This window comes from Mus caroli, unplaced genomic scaffold (genome assembly GCF_978045245.1).
Source record: "Mus caroli unplaced genomic scaffold, Mus_caroli_1 scaffold_18, whole genome shotgun sequence".
Classification (NCBI taxonomy): Eukaryota; Metazoa; Chordata; class Mammalia; order Rodentia; family Muridae; genus Mus; species Mus caroli.
Genome location: NW_028227273.1, coordinates 82,349,149 through 82,366,683, shown reverse-complemented (window position 1 = coordinate 82,366,683; position 17,535 = coordinate 82,349,149). Strand labels below are relative to the sequence as shown.

The 17,535-nt window shown below is 46.7% G+C and overlaps 1 protein-coding gene across 4 annotated transcripts in view; it reads right to left on the bottom strand.

The window, feature by feature from the left end:
• The window catches only part of Pde10a (phosphodiesterase 10A), a 460,257-nt gene extending 444,510 nt beyond the window's left edge, over positions 1-15,747 (bottom strand). For 2 of the 4 annotated variants that reach the window (XM_029471092.2, XM_085832549.1), the window contains exon 1: positions 15,169-15,747. Coding sequence is in view for 2 of the 4 variants with exons in the window: in XM_029471089.2 (XP_029326949.1) it covers positions 13,813-13,918 (106 nt within the window). In the remaining 2 variants the exon portion in view is untranslated. Of the gene's footprint in view, positions 1-13,812; positions 14,097-15,168 lie in introns of those variants that run through there. The other 2 variants (XM_029471089.2, XM_029471090.2) reach the window with 1 other exon arrangement.
• Positions 15,748-17,535: the final 1,788 nt, after the last annotated feature.

Below are 17,535 nucleotides of genomic sequence, written 5' to 3'. Positions count from 1 at the left end.
AAAGGATAAATGGGCTGAGAAGAAAATTAGGGGAACGACACCCTTCACAAAAGTCACAAACAACACAAAATATCTTGGTGTGACTCTAACCAAGCAAGTGCGAGATCTGTACAACAAGAATTTCAAGTCTCTGAAGAAAGAAATCGAAGAAGACCTCAAAAGATGGAAAGATCTCCCATGTTCATGGATTGACAGGATTAATATAGTTAAAATGGCCATCTTGCTGAAAGCAATCTACAGAGTCAATGCAGTCCCCATCAAAATTCCAACTCAATTCTTCATAGAGTTAGAAAGAACAATTCTTAAATTCATTTGGAATAACAAAAACAAACAAACAAACAAAAAACAAGATAGTGAAAACTATTCTCAACAATAAAAGAACTTCTGGGGTAATCACAATCCCTGACCTCAAGCTGTACTACAGAGCGATCATGATAAAAGCTGCATGGTGCTGATACAGTGACACACAGGTAGATCAATGAAATAGAATTGAATACCCAGAAATGAACCCACACACCTATAGGCACTTGATCTTTGACAAAGAAGCTAAAACCATCCAGTGGAAAAAAAGACAGCATTTTCAACAAATGGTGCTGGTTCAACTGTCGATTAGCATGTAGAAGAATGAAAATTGATCCATTCTTATCTCCTTGTACAAAGCTCAAGTCCAAGTGGATCAAGGACCTCCACATAAGACCATATGCACTGAATCTAATAGAAGAGAAAGTGGGGAAGAGTCTCGAACATATGGCCACAGGGGAAATTTTCCTGAACAGAACACCAATGGCTTATGCTCTAAGATCAAGAATCGACAAATGGTACTTTCTCCAGCTCCTCCATTGGGAGCCCTGTGATCCATCCACTAGCTGACAGTGAGCATCCACTTCTGTGTTTGCTAGGCCCCGGCATAGTCTCACAAGAGACAGCTATATCAGGGTCCTTTCAGCAAAATCTTGCTAGTGTATGCAATGGTGTCAGCGTTTGGAAGCTGATTATGGGATGGATCCCTGGGTATGGCAGTCTCTAGATGGTCCATCCTTTCGTCACAGCTCCAATCTTTGTTTCTGTAACTCCTTCCATGGATGTTTTGTTCCCAATTCTAAGAAGGGGTACAGTGACCCCACTTTGGTCTTCATTCTTCTTGAGTTTCATGTGCTTAGCAGATTGTATTATATATCTTGGGTATCCTAAGTTTTGGGCTAATATCCACTTATCAGTGAGTACATATTGTGTGAGTTCCTTTGTGATTGTGTTACCTCACTCAGGATGATGCCCTCCAGGTCCATCCATTTGCCTAGGAATTTCATAAATTCATTCTTTTTAATAGCTGAGTAGTACTCCATTGTGTAAATGTACCACATTTTCTGTATCCATTCCTCTGTTGAGGGGCATCTGGGTTCTTTCCAGCTTCTGGCTATTATAAATAAGGCTGCTATGAACATAGTGGAGCATGTGTCCTTCTTACCGGTTGGAACATCTTCTGGATATATGCCCAGAGGTATTGCGGGATCCTCCAGTAGTTCTATGTCCAATTTTCTAAGGAACCGCCAGACTGATTTCCAGAGTGGTTGTACAAGCTTGCAATCCCACCAACAATGGAGGAGTGTTCCTCTTTCTCCACATCCTCGCCAGCATCTGCTGTCACCTGAATTTTTGATCTTAGCCATTCTGACTGGTGTGAGGTGGAATCTCAGGGTTGTTTGATTTGCATTTCCCTAATGATTAAGGATGTTGAACATTTTTTTAAGTGCTTCTCAGCCATTTGGTATTCCTCAGGTGAGAATTCTTTGTTCAGTTCTGAGCCCCATTTTTAATGGGGTTATTTGATTTTCTGGAGTCCACCTTGTTGAGTTCTTTATATATATTGGATATTAGTCCCCTATCTGATTTAGGATAGGTAAAGATCCTTTCCCAAAGGGACCTGCAACCCTATAGGTGGTACAACATTATGAACTAACCAGTACCCCGGAGCTCTTGACTCTAGCTGCATATGTATCAAAAGATGGCCTAGTCGGCCATCACTGGAAAGAGAGGCCCATTGGACACACAAACTTTATATGCCCCAGTACAGGGGAACGCCAGGGCCAAAAAAAAAAAAAAAAAGAAAATGGGAATGGGTGGGTAGGGAAATGGGAGAGAGGGGGGAGGGTATGGGGGACTTTTGGGATAGCATTGGAGATGTAATTGAGGAAAATACATAATAAAATATATTTTTTTAAAAAAAAAGAATCGACAAATGGGACCTCATAAAATTGCAAAGCTTCTGTAAGGCAAAGGACACTATCAATAAGACAAAAAGGCCACCAACGGATTGGGAAAAGATCTTTACTTATCCTACATCTGATAGAGGGCTAATATCCAATATATACAAAGAACTCAACAAGTTAGACTCCAGAGAATCAAATAATCCTATTAAAAAATGGGGTACAGAGCTAAACAAAGAATTCTCAACTGAGGAATTCCAAATGGCTGAGAAACACCTAAAGAAATGTTCAACATCCTTAATCATCAGGGAAATGCAAATCAAACAACCCTGAGATTCCACCTCACACCAGTCAGAATGGCTAAGATCAAAACTCAGGTGACAGCAGACACTGGCAAGGATGTGGAGAAAGAGGAACACTCCTCCATTGCTGGTGGGATTGCAAGCTGGTGCAACCACTCTGGAAATCAGTCTGGTGGTTCCTCAGAAAATTGGATGTACATTCTTACCTTCCTACGAAGACATAAAATACCTACGAGCTGGGAAAACAACGTCCTGCCTTCCTCTCTCTCCCATGAGACTCTGGGGTTGAGGACTTGGTTTCGTCTTCTGTCCCTTGTTTGTGATGCTTTGCCAGTTAAAGAAGCAAATTGTATGGGTATTTATTACCTAAGGTGGGAGCAGAGGAGGCAAACAAAAGAAATCCATTGCTTCTCGTTTTTAAAAAGGAGAAATAGGGCTGGAGAGACGGGTGGGCCATTAAGAATGCATACTGCTCTCACAGTAGACCCAAATTTGGTTCCTGGTACCCATTCTGGTGGCTCCCAAAGGGAGATCCGCTCAAGGAGATCTGATGCCTTCTTCTGGTTTTCATAGGTACTGCATTGATGTGCACAAACCCATACAATGACACACACAGGTGTGATGTTTTTTAACATAACTTAATAAATAAAAACCTTTTTTTAAAAATGACCAAAGAAAAAAGTTTTACAAGTATCAGGCCTGAGAGTTGAAGCAGCACAGAGAACTGCGCACTGTGGGACAGTCGCAGAGATAAATCGGCACACGGGCAGCCGCAGATATATTTATTTTTTATTATTATTTTTTGTTTTTTCGAGACAGGGTTTCTCTGTGTATCTCTGGTTGTCCTAAAACTCACTCTGTAAACCAGGCTAGCCTCGAACTCAGAAATCCACCTGCCTCTGCCTCTCAAGTCCTGGGATCAAAGGTGTAAGCCACCACTGCCCGGCAGATTTTTTTTTACTAATTGCTTTCATTATTGAGCCTCTAGCTCTAATCTGCACCAGTCAGATTTCACTCTCGATGGGAGAAAAACTAAAGAACTATATGTACTTCTGCACGTTTTCCAGCTCAATTTAAACACGCTGAACTATTTAATAAGAAGTGACACCTGACACACAGCACCGATGGTGGAAGTAATACTCACCACACTCCGGCCTCCTGGAGGGTGAGGGGGTGAGAAGAAAAGCTACACTCTGGGAGCCCCAAAGAATCTCACTCAAAGAGAAAATAAAACATAATTATTCCCCAAGCACATTGGAATAAAGATTGTGAATTAAGTGTGAAAAGTTTTTTTTTGAGAGTATAAAATTGATGTTAGAAAGAAGAGCGTGCCCCCCATTCTGCGGACATGGAGTACATTCTGTACGGAACACTGGAGTGGGGACTCCAATCGCTGGGGTTCTGGCACCTGCAGCCTGGAAGGGGACTAAGCTTTGTGGTGTCTGGGAACACCCAGGTGATTCAGCCTCCTCTGCCCCATCTCTCCGTGTATCATTAAAAAGAAGAGGTCTTTGTAGGGCACCTAGCTTAGTGCTCATTATAGGGAGATTGGCTGGATAGAGCCCTGGGTGTGCTTGTCTGTGTTTTCAGTGGATCTGGGGAGTCCACGCTCAGATAAGAGAGACACACACATCTTGAAGTTTGTTGTGGGGTGTTGTTGTTGTTGTTGTTTTGGGGTCAGTTTTTGTCTGTTTTTGTAATACATCTTCTTTGATAACTGGGCGATGGTTTTTTTTTCTTCAATAACATGATTGCTTAACAAAACATAACATGTTCATGTCAAAATTATCTGTCCTGTAAACCAGTTACCACCTAAAAAAAGCTAATTTTTCTCTTATGTTTTTTGTGCGTGTGCTTGTACACATGTGTGTGTGTGTGGATATGTGTACCTGTGTGAGCTTCTGTGGGTGCCAGAGAACCAGATCAGGTGTCCTCCAGCATTGGGACCCATCTCATCCCTTTGAGACAAGGCCTCTCCCTGAACCTAGAACACATTGGTTTGGGGGCTGGCCAGCAAGCCCCAGTAATCCTCATATTTTCACATGCCTCCGGTAACGGGGACATCTAGTCATAGACAGCTTTTTTGCATGGCTGCCAGGGATCTGAGCCCAGGTCTTGCTTGGGTTGGATTATTTAATTATTAAATGATTACTAAGCAAGATTGTGATAATAGACCTAGCCTTGCCATGATTGGCACTGTCTCTTGGAGGTCATGACGTCACGACTGAATAACCTGTGCCTGTGCCTCAACTGCACCTGATTCCGACAATCACAGTGGCCTTAGAAGGCAAACAAGTAAGACACTGGACAAGGACTGGAGGATGAGGGCTTTAGGGGAGAGATTAGGCAAAGATGATTAAACTAACACATTGTCAGCCACGTATAGATGGTTTTCCTGTGAATTACGGCAAATTTTCTATCCAATCCACATTTAGACTCTTATCATAAAGCTACAACAGACTCTATTCTTTGTTATTGTTGCATGGGCATATTTGTTATCATTTTATCATTTAAAATCCATAGTTCTTTAGTTCATAGTTGACAGAGCTTGGTCAAAGACATTTAAGAGTTTGCTCTGGGTTACCCAAGGCCTTGGGATCTCCCAAGAGTCACCCCTTGTACCACACCCACACAATGAGAACACAGGGGATAGCCTCATTCCTGGGCTCTGAAGCCCTCATCTGCCACCTGCTAGCCAGGCTCCTTCCATGCTTTGTCTCCTGACATCTGCAGTAACCAAAACCCTGCATGTGAGAGACCTCTGAAGATTCAATCATCACCCTTCAAACAAAGAGAGTTACTTCCTGTGGTACACTGCTATATAAACTAAGTTAACTTGGGTCCCTCGAATCTTCACAGACCCTGCCACTTAAGCATGAGACTTATCACATGCAAGCAAGGAGTGACATAAAGACAGGCTTGACCCTTTGGGCTCTACTTCCCAGTTGGCCTAGGTTAGCCACAAATGAGACCAACAAATGACTCCTTATGCTATGCTAAATCCATGAGCACCTCAAAGGGATGGATAGAATTAAAAGTCACAACACAGGGAAAGACAAAAGGGTTGTCCTCTCTCGAATAAACTCTGGGCTTTCCTGGGCAGATTCCTAAATCTGAAGGGTTATCTCAGAGAAGGAGATGCAACTGCCCAGACAGGGTCAGCCAAGCCTTTCCCCGCTTTCAGCCTCGGGGACAGTCCAGCATCCTTCCCAGAAGTCAACAGTACGAGTACCACACACTACAGGACCACACTCTGTGTGTGCAGCAGAGAGATGTCTTCTGTATCTGTCATTCGAGACCATCTGTGCTGACACCTATTAAGGAGAAACATCTAGTTCATCATAAGGTCCTATGCCCAACTCGAAAAGCATCTGGGGTGTGTGAGCCACATCTGAAACTTGTCTGGAGAATCAAATCTGCCAACGACTGGCTTAATACTAGACAGAGCCAGGTATGGTGGCACACTACTGTAATCCCAGCACTTATGAGGTAGAGAGCAGAGGGTCATGAGTTCAAGACCATTCTCAGCTACATGGGAAATTTAAGGCCAGTCCCGGCCACATGAGACCCTGACCTGGTTTTCTTTCCATTGCTGTGATAAACACCACGACCAAAAGCAACTTGTGGGTGAAAGGGTTTATTTCATCTTATACATTACAGTCCAGTGTAATGGAAGTCAGGGCAGGAACTCAAGGCAGGAACCTGGAGGCAGGAATGGATCCAGAGGCTATGGAGGAGCTGCTGGCAGGCTCACTCCCATGGCTTGCTTAGACTACTTTTTACATAACTCACTGCCACCTGTCCAGCAGTGGCCCTGTCCACAGTGAGCTGGGCCCCCCCACATTAATCATTAATCAAGAAAATGTCCCACAGACTCACCTATGAGCCAATCTCAGGGAGATGCTTTTCCCAGCTGAGAGTCCCTCTTTCCAGATGACCCTGACTTGGGTCAAGGAAAAGTAAAGAGCACGGATCCTATCTCAAACAAACAAACAAGCAAAACTAAACTGACAGTTAAAAGAAAATGTTGGCCTATAATGTGTCTCTCACTCTCTCTGGGTCATCAGCCTGTGGGACCAAGCCACCTGATTTAGGATGGATCTCCCCCTACCTTGGTTAATTCTCTCTGGGAATGTCATCACAGACTCACTCAAAATATGCTTTATTAATCCCCCAGTTCTTCTCAATACAACCAAGTTTACAATCAGCACTAGCCACCACAGCAATGATCCCTTCACCTACTTTAGCTAGAGACTAGATGTTAAATCATCTCGTGGTCTACAAAACCCTCTGTAGGGGCTGGAGAGGTGACTTGGGTGCCGAGAGCACTAGATGGTCCTGTAGCAGAGCCAGGTTCCATTGCCACAAGGTGGTGCACAACCATCCTGTAAGGCCACTTTCAGGGATACGACGCCCTCTTCTGGCTTCTTTGGGCACTGCATGCACATATTGCACAGACAAACATGCAAGCAAAAACTCAAACATATTAAAATGTCTTTTTAAAAGTAGTTGTAGATGTAAATCTCCTTTCAGCAAAGACTTTATATTTTGAATATTTTATCCACTGGTTTGAGAGGCTATTTGCCTGGTACCCCAGTTCTGACACCACAGGTGGGATGATGTGAGTGAACTGGCCTTCAGACAAGTTTACACAGGGATCATATCTGTGAGCTACTTTCTATATCCAGGCCTCTAAGACATGTAGATTTATATAGCCATTCAACAAGTAGTCTCTGCTTGCTTACTACATTGTTTATTAAAGCAAAGTGCTATTATCTTGAGTATTATTCTAAAATGTTTAATTAAATCAGTTATAGATTGCTATACCATGGAATACTTTGCAGACAATTCTTTTAAAATCAAAGGTCAGGCAGAGAGAAGGCTCAGCAGTTAGAAGCACTTGCTACTCTTGCAAGAAACCTGGGTTAGGTTTCCAGCACTCACACGGCAGCTCACAACTGTCTGTGACTCCAGTTCCAGGGGATCTGAGGCTCTCTTCCGGCCTCTGCAGGCCATTGTGGGCATACATACATGCAAGCAAAACACTCAAATGCATAAAATAAATTAATCTAAATATATATATTATATAAATAAAGTAATATGTAAATATATATATAATATATGAAAACAAAGTAGATCTGTATATGCTGACAAATTCCAAAATACATACAAGTGAATAATATGGGGTGAAGGAGGAAAGTGGAGAAGATACCTATGTTTCAATAAGGCGTCACCTACACAGACTTCTATGATGTAGGGTGCCATACCATATGGTCTTTGACTACATCAGTGTGGTTGACTTTAGGGCAAGGCTGGAGGAAAGCATGCTGCACCTCTCTGTGCATTCTTCTGTGCTGGTCATTATGACTGCTACCTCGAATTGGCCAAGGAAGAAAAGCTGAAGTCGTCATGCTCATAACTGGATTTTCTTTTTAATGGCTGAACAGTTCTTTATTGAGTGTGCTCCTCCAGCTAAGCAGGTGAAGCTAATTTCTGCTTACCTGAGGAGCAAATGTTCTCTTTGTATTATTCAATCTGGCCACAGAAGGGCGAGAAGGCAGCATTGTTACGTAACCTTCCTGTTTGTTCCCAAGGCTGCTCTGTCCTGGAGGGGAGGGGCAGCCATCAGGAGAGCTCTGAGGATCTTAAACTCTCAGGTTGCCTTAGAGTAGACTGCGGGTGGCTCTGCTGTAGCCCCCGGGATGTCCTGTACAGTCACTGCCTTCCCAGCTAGTGGCCTTGCAGACTTGTTAGTCTGTAGAGAGCATCTTTTGCTCACCTCACAGGGTGCTCCTCATTGGCTTCTCTGAGTTACCATTTACACTACTAGACTGCAGTGGTGGCTCACCCTACCTTCACATACCACAGTTGCAGTCAAAGACACCTACCAGCAAGGTTGCCTAACTCAAACTCGAAGTTCACGGGTAGTGGGGTAGGGGACAGAAAGGTGTCTCTAATGCCCGGATCAGATAAAAGTCATTTTGATTAAAGAGCCCATGAAGGAGTCAGTCCAAGAATGGGGACACATTCTCCATTCCATTCCACACCCTGACGTTTTCCCCAAACCCATCTCCCTCCTACACCATCTTTGACCCTCCAGATGTCAACCTCCTTCACGCTAGCCAAAGAAACCACTCCGAGCATTAAAGACACCCAAACAGCTCTGTCCTCTAACTATATAAAATGTAGGCTTTGAAAATTGTCATTAATGTAAGCCTTGGAATGATCACGACTCATCCATGTTTATACAGTATGAAAAGAGTATTTTCCATAGCATATAAAAAGTTATCAATGTTCTTAATTCTATTGATTCTATCAAGAATACTTACATGTGGGGAACAAGCCCCGCTGTTAGGGGACTGTAGATATAAATCAGTTAACCATCAACACAGTCACTTTTAACTAGATTTTGAGGCATCAAATTGATTCTACCTACCACATCAGTAGTTCTAGACTGCCCCAAAGCCAATCATTCATGACCGTTGTGCAGAAGTCATCAGACTCACTGTGTTCTGATATCAGAGAGATGTTGCCTTATAGGAAACCATCCACTTACTTCTCTCATTGATTCGAACAACAATGGAGTCGCTTCCCATGATGTCATGGACGATGTCTCCCATGATGTCATGGACGATGTCATCATGGTTCCAGGAATGAGAACTATAAGCAGTACCTTCCCAGGCCACCCCTGTGTACCTCTGACTAGCACCATCCCATACCTGGCTCCAGATACCAAGAACACAAAGCCAGGAAGCTTAGCTACCTTGTATATCTCATCTAAGACCAATCTCATCTAAGGGGGAAGCTGTCTACTTTTTAAACACTTGTGAGACAAACTTAATGTTATACTAGACAACTGAGATTATTTCATGCCCATCGGCAATCACAGAAGAAATGTGTGCAGATAGAACAGCAAAGGCATAGATAGCCATCGGGCTGAGGCACAGTGAGAGGGGTGATAAATCTGACAGAACTTACAGGGGCTGAGAGCAGATTTCTGGGGGTACCTGACAAAAATGGGGTTCATTGTGGTGTCAGTGAATAGTAGCCAGTGATGACATCTTGTGATTAAACCAAAGTCTCTAAGGAAATTATAACACCCTGAAAAGAAACTCACAGGAAACAAACAGGACAAGAATAGGAAGAAATGAGGTCTGTTCTTAAAAGACCAATAAATACAAAGATGCAGTATATTCATAGATAATTTGCATACTAGCTTCAACATTTCCATTAGCTTCACAAGCATCTGCCATGTATGACGTACTCTTACATTTAAGTCCATAGCAGTGGAGGGAAGTCAAAACAAGAGTGTCCTAGTTGGCTTTCCATTGCTGTGGTAAATGCGCCATAACTGTGCGAGACTTGAAAGGAAAGGTCTCTCTCAGTCTACAACTCTCCAGTCACCGTCCTTCAATGAGGGAAGTCAGGGTAAGAAGTCAAGGCAAAATCTTGGAGGCAGGAACTGGCATGAGGCCATGGAGGGCATCAGAAGCCGTGGCTTTGCTCCTCTACCTTCCTTGGGCAGCGCAGATCCACCTGCCTACAGAGGGTACCGACCACAGTGGGCTGGGCTCTCCTACATCAATTACCAACTAAGAAAATGCCCTATGAACATGCCCACTGGCCAATCTGATGGAGGCATCACTTCAGCTGAGGTTCCCTCTTCCCAAATGTATCAAGCTGACTGCAAAGATTACCGTAACAAAAAGAAAACAAAAATAATGGCTAACATCGTTCGATTGCACATCAAACTTCTCTATACCGTAACAAAAAGAAAACAAAAATAATGGCTAACATCGTTCTATTGCACATCAAACTTCTCTAAATCATTAACATGAACATTGTATGTGAATATTTTCCAAAAGCACCCAAGTACATATGCTAGACTTGGAGCCTATTGGGTCCTACAGGAAAACTATACTCTGACCATGATTTTATTTTTTTTAATATGTAGGTGTGTGTCTATGCACTAAATGTGTGCTTGGTACCCTCAGAAGCCGCAGGAGGGCTTTGGATCCCTTGGGTCTGTAGTTACAGTAAGCTGTATGAAGTGCTAGGACTTGAACCCAGGTCCTTTGGAAGATTAGCCAGAGTTCCTAACCACTAAGCCATCTCTCCAGCACCTATGAGTATGATTTTATATAGTCACATACACATGTCCATAGATGAGAAAAAAAAAAACTTTAATGACACCTCAATAAATGCCCAGACAAATCTTTGGTGTGATGGTATGCTTCCGTTCCCCTTTTAACCAATTATCAAGATAAATTTATCAAGAATGTTAAGAAAAGCAAAGCACCCCTGTGCATACCCAGTGACCCAATGTGACCCTAACTTCATATTCCTAAGAAACTTCCAAGGAGTAGGCTTCCACACAGGACTTGGACCCAACATCTGCTTGCGGCTGGGGGGAGGGCTTAGGGAAACCATGCACTCAGCATTCACTGTAGGTAAAGATGCACAAAAGAACAGTAGGGTTTCCTTCTTAGGTTCTAAGGTTCCAAGTCACTCTTCCCTAACAAGATATGCTTCAAACTTTAGATACAGTAGATCTTCTGATACATGACCTTGAAACCAGTAGCTACCACTAAATTCCAACATCCCGTTGCCTCGGTCTGACATATACTTATATTTTCCAGGGTCAGAATGAGCAAGCACACTTCTTTTCCATTCATTGCAATGTCAGAGAGGCCCTTGGGGGTCAAGGGCAGCAAGGTCTCTCTTCTCTAGTCTTCAAGAAAGTCATCACTTTGGGGCCGGATTCCAACAGAAACACAGTAAAACCAGCATGGAGTCTGCAAGGGGTAACACTAGCTTCCCACCCACAAGCAAGGATCCCATGTCACTTAAACCCTGTACCCACTTATAACCCCTTCCCCAGCTGTCAGAAGAATAGTCATATACACATACGGCCACACACTGTGTACATGAAGACACATTTCCACCACTCCTGGTCTGTGTCGTGACTTGTATGCCACACTCTCCATCTCCCAAGCAAAAGTAGTCACAATGTGGTAGGTGAGCATCCACACCCTTAAAGGTTTCTTGAGCTGTAGACACTCTTCAAGTAGAGCTCTGATTCGCCAAGTACAAAGGTCACAGCAAAGTCTTTGAGTTTTGTAAGTTTAAAAAAAAAGAGAGAGGGGGAGAGCGAAACATCTTAAAATTATGATAAGAATCACTGAATACTATGAGCATGGTGTGGTAATATAGGCTCATTCCTCCCCTTCAATGGAAAAACTCCAGCCATTCAAACAAACCCTTCAGCAGTATCTAAAGTTCTTATCAATTACCCACACACCCAACAGAATTAAGGCGAGCAATGCTTTGGTTTGTCCTATGTCAATAACTTAGCAATAAACCATCAAAAAGTGCACAGTTACTAGAGACCACCTCTTTTGTGGCAACTGGGCAGGACTAGTCAAGTTTCACTAACATTGGGCTACAGTGTGCAGAGAGAGCCACATCCTAACCCTTGGCTTCTCAATGTGGTAAAGCCATCAAAGGTTCCAGAGCACATGGAGGGACACTTCCTCGAGAGGGACACCTATGTCCACAGTGTTACCCATTGTGACTTTCCATATGTTCCCTGTAAAGCGCCACCATCTGGGAACTGTGGGAATTATTTGTGACTGGGAGCATGGGCTTCCCACAACATGGACTGTTGTTTTATTCTATTAACACACACACACACTCACACACACACACAGGGAAACATTTGTTAAAATGTAATTCTTGTCTTTTTTCTTGGAACTGGGAGCTATGAGATCATTAATTATGAAGGTAACATAACATATACCCCAGTTGTTATTACCATGATGGTGAGGTCACTTCACATAGACTTTAGTTCTTGCCCCACAGCAAACCTAAGTCAGAAGTGATCCTGCATAGAGAGTTGAGAAATCGACCAGATCCCATGGTAGTGCGCAATCATCCCCTCCTACAATGGAAAACCTCCAGCCACTCAGACCCATGAGCAGTATCTAAAGTTCTTACCAATTACCCACATACCCAACAACATTAATATAAGCAATGCTTTGGTTTGTCCTACAACAATAACTGAGCAGTAAACCATGAAAAAGTGCACAGTCATTAGAGACCACCTCTTTGGTGGCAACCGGGAAGGATCTAGATCAACTTTCACTAACATTCAACTGCAGCATGCAGAGAGAGGCACATCTCCACCCTTGGCTTCTCAATGTGATAGGGCCTTGCAAAGGTTCCAAGTGCACACAAGCTCCACGTTCTCTGCGAGAGGGACTTTGTAACCCCATATCCCTTGTGATAACGCAGGAGATGGATCAAGGACTCCATCTTGGAGACACCAGCCATCTGATGCTCTGCCTCTTGGGAGCCTGTCTCCATCAAGACCATGGCTGGCTGCAGGGAAGAAAGCAGGCATGCAGAACAGCTCCTCATGCCTGCCCAGCCACCCCGGACACATCACCCCATGAGTCTTCTCACCACCTGATCTTCTACAGCTTACCCAACAACAAAAGCTCATGAGCTCTCCTTTTCATTTATCCCCACAGCCGGGAAAAGGCTTCACTACATCATCTGGGCCTCCTTTTAACCAAATCCAGAATGCTTTAAGTGAAATAAAAGGTGTCTGTCTAGGTTTCCTTTGTGTGGAAATCAGAGATCCCAAGTATCACTTTTGGTACATAGGAAATTTTCCATCTTTACTTTTTCTCTGGTGTCATTCCAGGCAGAGACGAACCCAACTGCTTGCCTCCTCCATCTCCCCTCGAAATGAAATCTACCAATCCATCTGCTCAACCCTCACCTCCAACTTCAGGAGGACCCGAGGCCCTGCCTGTGCAGAGGATGAAGATTCCTCATGACGCAACCCTCAACATCCCTGGATTGGAGAAGCATGGAAGAAGATATGGGCCCTCCCTGCTGTCCCCATCGGCAACAGGCACTGGGGGATAGCACCAGCACCCCTCCCTCCAGGCAGAGTCCTGCACTCAGGCACCAACACAGGCCATATATACACAGAATAGGGTCTTCCCAGACAACAAGGCAAGCAGGAATGGGAGATGGCCAGCATCCTCAGTCGGCCCTTCCTGGCCCCTCCTGCATCCTTCACTTGCCTTCCAGCTTCTCCCCCCAGTGTGCTCCAAGTTCTCAGGGCTGGGTCTCGAGCACTGGCCTAGTCAGCTCCTCTCCACCCCACCCCCAATTTCTCTTCTGTGGGTAAGTCTACCCAGTTGCTCTAAAGATTGGGGCATTCCTGTGGAGCATCTCCCGCTCCAAAGCTCTCCGCATGTGCTCAGTCCTCTGTCTCCTCCCCCTCCCCCTACCTGGCTCCTCGCTGCTGCCCCCAAACCAGGCAGTGGGTTCCTCCTCTGGGAGCTGGGGTTCTCCTCCACCTCCTCCACCCTCGAGGGCTTTGCGCTTCTTCGACATCTCTGCCCAGGGCCTGGGGTTTGGGGGTTTTCTTTTCCCCTCCCCCTGGCCCTCCCCTCCCGGAGAGGAGCGTGAAGGTGGGGTTAGGTGGAGAGGAAAGGGGTGGGGAGAAGAGGCCAGGGAGGGAGATGGAAAGAAATTGCTGCCGAAAGACAGGAAGGGATCCGGAAGGCAGGCAGGAGAGGCAGGGACTTGGGCAGAACCCCCAGGACTGCTTCCATCAGTGTGTCAGTGTGGCCCTCTTCTCTCTCTCTCTCTCTCTCTCTCTCTCTCTCTCTCTCTCTCTCTCTCTCTCTCTCTCTCTCTCTCTCTCTCTCTCTCTCTCTCTCTCCCTCCCTCCCTCCCTCCTTCCTCCTTTTCCTTCTACTAAAAGGGTGAGCTGAGAGGAGAAATCAAAACCCAAGAGGTTCCTCAGATACTTCAGAGGTCTCCTGCTAAGGTGGGAGGGGGCCTGGGTGGGGTCCACCACCACCACCACCACCACCCCTTAGGACTCCTGGTCCTGCCTGGCTATGAGGAGCCTGCTCGTGGCTGTGGGGAAACAGCCACACTCTGAGTGTTTGGTCGGGATGGTTGGGATGTGGTTTCAATGGATTGCCAAATAAAATAAAATAAAAGCTACAGAAGGCAACAGAGACGCTTTCAGACCCTAAGGATGCAGGACCCGCTCCTCCTTTATGGTATCATGTGATATCTCGCAAAAGAGACTGGGGTAGAGGAACGGACAAGAGGCAGCGATGGCCGGTGCAGGGAGATCTGTCCCTACTGAGAATGGGAGACTGGCAGCAGGAAGGAGGGAGGAGGTTGAGGCGCTTGACAGCCCTTCTCTGCGCCACCTCAAGAGGCACCTGCGGGTCTGGCTAGGCAGCCGCTGCAGTTTACAGCTGGGGCGCAGTCTACTCTGGAACTTGCTGCTCAAAAACTCCAGGAACCCTGAGTGATGAGCCCCAGGCTGTCGCTTGGCACTGGGGTTAGCTGCAGGCTCTCCCATCTTCCCTGCTAAGCTTTACAAAGTCCGGTGCTTCTGGCTTACACTCCTCACCCCGCTCACCCAGTCACATCCACAAACACTGACACACTGCTCACGCAGGCACGCGCGCGCGCACACACACACACATTTTCTTACTGCTGGAAAGCTTGCAGAGAGATAAGTTTTCTTTGCTTCTTTTGTTTCTTTCTTTCTTTTTATCCCCCTTTGGACTCTCAGTGGCTAATGTTAGATTTAAATATATATATATATATCAACTTACCCGCCAAAGTATCCTCCAGTACAAAACTCCTATCTGCTTCATCGCCAGTTCACAAATTCAAAGCGGAGCGGTGGAGACAAGTCTCTGGGAAAGGTGGGTCCAGGCTCCATCCAGGGCTGCTCAAAACAAGTTGCCAAACCCGGGTGGCCCAAGTCCAGGATTTGTCCAAGACGCTCGAATATGCTCCATGCGGCAGTATTCCAAGGGCTTCGGGTACTTGGAGTTTCCACGCTGGTCATCTCGCAAAAGGGGGAGACAACTCTAAGAAAGAGTGATGCTCCCCTCTCCCGCCTTCCTTTCTGAGGTGCTCCGGAAAGCAGTAAGGTGCTTTCTAGGCACCAATGAAGACTGGTCCACCTCAGTTTAGCCTCTCGACGGAAGCAACTTTAGACCCACACACCTAGAAGTAGTATGTGTGCACACGAGTGTGCATGTGTGTGCACGCGCGTGTGTGTGTGCGTGCGTGGGCGAGAGTCCAACCCGTGTGCCCGCGTGCACTTGACATGGGGGCGGAGTTGTGGGGGGCTGCGTGTGCTCTGAAGAGCCACTCTCCCCTGCTGCTGGAACTTAGAGAGTTTTCCTTTAAGCCAGCGACGCTGATGCTTGGACGCCCCCCCCCCCCCCGCGTCCAACAGGAGGCGATGACGTCTGCAGCCTCGTTGCCAGAGCAGTCCCCAGGCGGCGGCTGCTGTTCATTGACAGGAGCAGAGGCTCGGACGTCAGCAGCCGGACCTTGGCGACGCTGCTCCCGCGGAGACGGCTCCCACCCCCGCACCTGCCAGCCCGCGGGGGAGGAGGGAGTGAAATCAAAGCCACGGAGGAGCGGATTGGGGCGACGCTGGGGCTGCAGAAGGGGGGTGACTCGGATCTGCCCTCTTTGTCCTGGAGCCCCGGCGTATATAAATAGTACAGTCTCCAGCCAGACTTGCACCCGCTCTCGCACACCCCCACGCCCCCTCCCTCCCCCCCCCCCCGACTTCACTTCGTGTCGGGCTGGCTCGGCGGGAAGGGAGGCAGGGGGCGGGAAGCAGGGAGTGGAAATAGATGTTGGATTTTTTTTTTTAATCTCTTCCCATTCATAGATTCGGCTGGAGTCATGGGGCCTTGGCTATGGGAGTCGCAATGAATGGATGACTGCACGCTCTGGGACCACCAGGTCCGTGGAGGCGTAGCTAGCACAGGGGGCGCTCTTCCCGCGAGGGAGCTGGCACCCTTGCCCAGGCACACAGAGACTGCAAACCACAAACCCCAAGGAGGCAAAAGGCCTGCCATCTCCCTCTCCTCCGATCCCTTCTGGTTTATTCTCTCCCTAGGAGGCTGCGATTGGCAAAACTCGAGCTGCTGAATTGAGAATCTGCACACAGTGGAGCTCCCAGTTTCAAATGGAACCTTTGACAAGGGACTTTCTGCAGTCAGGACAGTGACAATTGCTAGAGGAGCAGCCACATGGTGCAAGATTATTAGTCACTGGGGTGTTGCTGATGGCTGAAGACCTAGCCCCTCCCCACCTAAGTACCCAAGAGCACTCCACCCAGGAAAGAAGGGAGTGCGGTGTGAAGGTGCAGGGGTGCTTCAGCTGGACTTCTCCACAGGAGGCCAGCACTTGGCGAATCCCTGGTCACCAGTGACTGCAGCACCTAGAGGCCTACCCAGGACCACACAGGCAGGGATCACCACCTTCATCCCTGGCTGTGCCCCCATGCACTGAACAACTTCTGAGGCAAGAAGCTAAAAATGCAGGTGTCCAACAAACAGAGGAGTTTCATAAATGCATCCCATGGAGAGGCAGGGGTATCATCATGGTTTTGAAGTGAATCTGGACCATTTATTGTGTGTGTGGCCGGAAGAGCTGGGGAAAGCGGAGTCCAGGATGGGAGAGCTACCTGCATAGCCTGTTCTAAGCCAGGCATGGCCAATGGCTAGGACAGGAGGGAGTGAGTAGGGAGAATGTCTCTGCCCTAATCATCAAAGATCACCAGGGATATTCCAACCTCTGTGCCAGCAGCAGAGGGCCCTTCCGGTCACCCAGAGAAATGCTCTCTGGGCTCCTCCACCTGCTCCATTCTTCCTCCTGTCAGAGCAGGCAGGTGGGTGCCTTCATGGGTCACTCTCTGGCTACTCTCTGCTCACCCTGCTCTGGACCATCCAGGAAGCTCTTTCCTAAGCCTGCTGCTCCCTGTTCCCTTGTGTCAGCACCAGCCACTTCTCCATCAGTCATTCCATCTTCCTGTCCTCTGGTGCATCAGTGCCTAGAACGCACTTCCTCCTGCCCCGCCTCTGTGAATAGCCTACCCTTAGCTTGGACATGGGGCCCTGCCTAGTGTGTTCCTCTTGCCTCCTCTACCTCCCTGATGCTGCGGTGTTCCA